At 67.6% G+C, this 2,152-nt stretch overlaps 1 protein-coding gene across 1 annotated transcript in view; it reads left to right on the forward strand.

The window, feature by feature from the left end:
- The window catches only part of PFL1_06860 (uncharacterized protein), a gene marked incomplete at both ends in the record, with an annotated part of 5,811 nt that overhangs the window by 3,446 nt on the left and 213 nt on the right, over positions 1 to 2,152 (forward strand). Inside the window, one exon of the mRNA XM_007880492.1 lies at positions 78 to 2,086. Within this exon, the coding sequence (XP_007878683.1) occupies positions 78 to 2,086 (2,009 nt within the window). The remainder of the gene's footprint in view (positions 1 to 77; positions 2,087 to 2,152) is intronic.

The following is a 2,152-nucleotide window of genomic DNA, read 5'->3' on the forward strand; positions in this document are numbered from 1 at the left end:
CCATCGTCGAGCGCGCCGCCGGCCAGCTGTTTTCGGGCACGCTGGGCCGCCAGCGCCCCTCGTCGGCCGCCACCCAGGAGCGGCAGCAGGCCGAGCGCGCCCAGCGCGACGGCGTCGACCCGAGCCAGCTGCCCGAGGTGGTGCAGCCTCGGCCCAAGATCATCTGGTTCCGCCCGTCGGACAAGCGCGTGCCGCTGATCGCCATCCCCGCCGACCAGGCGCCGCGCGACTTTTGGGAAGACGGCGGACAGGAGAGCTACAACAACCGCCTCTTTGTCGCCTGCATCAAGCGCTGGCCCATCACCTCGCTCCACCCGTTCGGCACGCTGGTCGAGGAGATTGGCGTCATTGGCAACGTCGAGGCCGAGACCCAGGCGCTGCTCAAGGACAGCCTCAGCTCGGCGACCGAAGAGTTTGGCGACAACGCGCTCAAGTGCCTTCCGCCGCTGCCCTGGAGCATCCCCGACAAGGAGCTCGAGTCGCGCCGCGACTTCCGCGCTCACCGCGTCTTTACCATCGACCCCGAGACTGCCAAGGACCTCGACGACGCCCTCAGCATCACCAAGCTCGACGGCGGCCTGTACGAGGTGGGCGTCCACATCGCCGACGTGTCGCACTTTGTCAAGCTCGGATCGGCCCTCGACCGCGAGGCGCGCAAGCGCGGCACCTCGGTCTACCTCGTCCAGCGCGCCATCCCCATGCTGCCGCCCACACTGTGCGAGGAGCTCTGCTCGCTGGTGCCCGACGTCGAGCGCCTCGCCTTTTCGGCCGTCTTCACCATGAACGAGGACGCGCGCGTCATCGGGCGCTGGTTTGGCAAGACGATCATCCGCAGCTGCGCCAAGCTGGCCTACTCGGACGCCCAGCGCGTCATCGAGGGCGGCGAGCTGCCCGACGGCAAGGTCAACCGCGACCACGCCGTCTCGGACGTGGCCGCCGACATCAAGCTGCTCGACGCGCTCGCCAAGAAGATGCGCGCCCGCCGCTTCGAGGGCGGCGCGCTCAAGATCAACAACGTCAAGCTCAGCTTCCGCCTCGACGACAACGGCCTGCCGATGGACGCCAGCGTCTACAAGACCTACGACGCCCACCAGCTGATCGAGGAGTTTATGCTGCAGGCCAACATGGACGTGGCCTCGCAGATCGCGGCGGGCCTGCCGGACGTGGCGCTGCTGCGCCGCCACGAGCGTCCGCTCGACCGCCGCCTCGACGGCTTCCTGCGCCGCGCCAAGTCGATGGGCTACGACATCGACGTGTCCACCGCCGGCGGCCTCTACAAGAGCCTGCAGCAGATTGACGACGACAAGACGCGCGTGGCGCTCGAGACGCTCGTCACCAAGGCCATGCTGCGCGCCAAGTACTTCTGCACTGGCATGGTCGACATCGCAAAGTACCAGCACTACGCGCTCAACGTGGCGCTCTACACGCACTTCACCTCGCCCATCCGCCGGTACGCCGACCTGATGGTGCACCGCCAGCTCGAGGCGGTGCTGGCCAAGCAGGACAAGTTTGGCGTCGACCGCGAGGCCATGGCCAAGATCGCGCAGCAGTGCAACGTCAAGAAGGACGCCGCCAAGGCGGCCCAGGAGCAGAGCGCCCACCTCTTCCTCTGCCTGCTGATCCACGACCTCACCATGCGCTACGGTCCCGTCGTCCGCACGGCCACCGTCATTGGCGTGCTCGACGCCGCGTTTGACGTCGTCGTGCCCGAGTTTGGCGTCGAGAAGCGCGTCCACGTCGACCAGATGCCCATCGAGCATCACGACTACGACACCGACGCCAACGCGCTCTCGATCTACTGGAAGCGCGACGTCGACGTCATTTCCTGGCTCGCTGAAAACTCGGACGACGTGCACGTCAAGAAGCTCCAGAGCCTGGCGCGCCAGCACGCCGCCATGGAGATGACGTCGCAGTCGCACACCGACGAGGCGGCCCTCTTTGACGACGACGACGACGACGACGAAGACGACGGCGGCGAGGGCGCCGGCGCGCGCGGACTGCTGGCGGCGCAGCGCTTTGCCGCCTCGGCCGAGGAGGTCAAGGGCAGCACGCAGCGCCACAAGAGCTACGAGAAGCCGCAGCTGCAGTTCGACGGCCTCAAAGTGCACGACGGCCACTCGATCCAGACGATCCGCGAGCTGGCCCAGATCCC

The sequence above is a fragment of the Pseudozyma flocculosa genome (assembly GCF_000417875.1).
Source record: "Pseudozyma flocculosa PF-1 unplaced genomic scaffold scaffold00008, whole genome shotgun sequence".
NCBI lineage: Eukaryota > Fungi > Basidiomycota > Ustilaginomycetes > Ustilaginales > Ustilaginaceae > Pseudozyma > Pseudozyma flocculosa.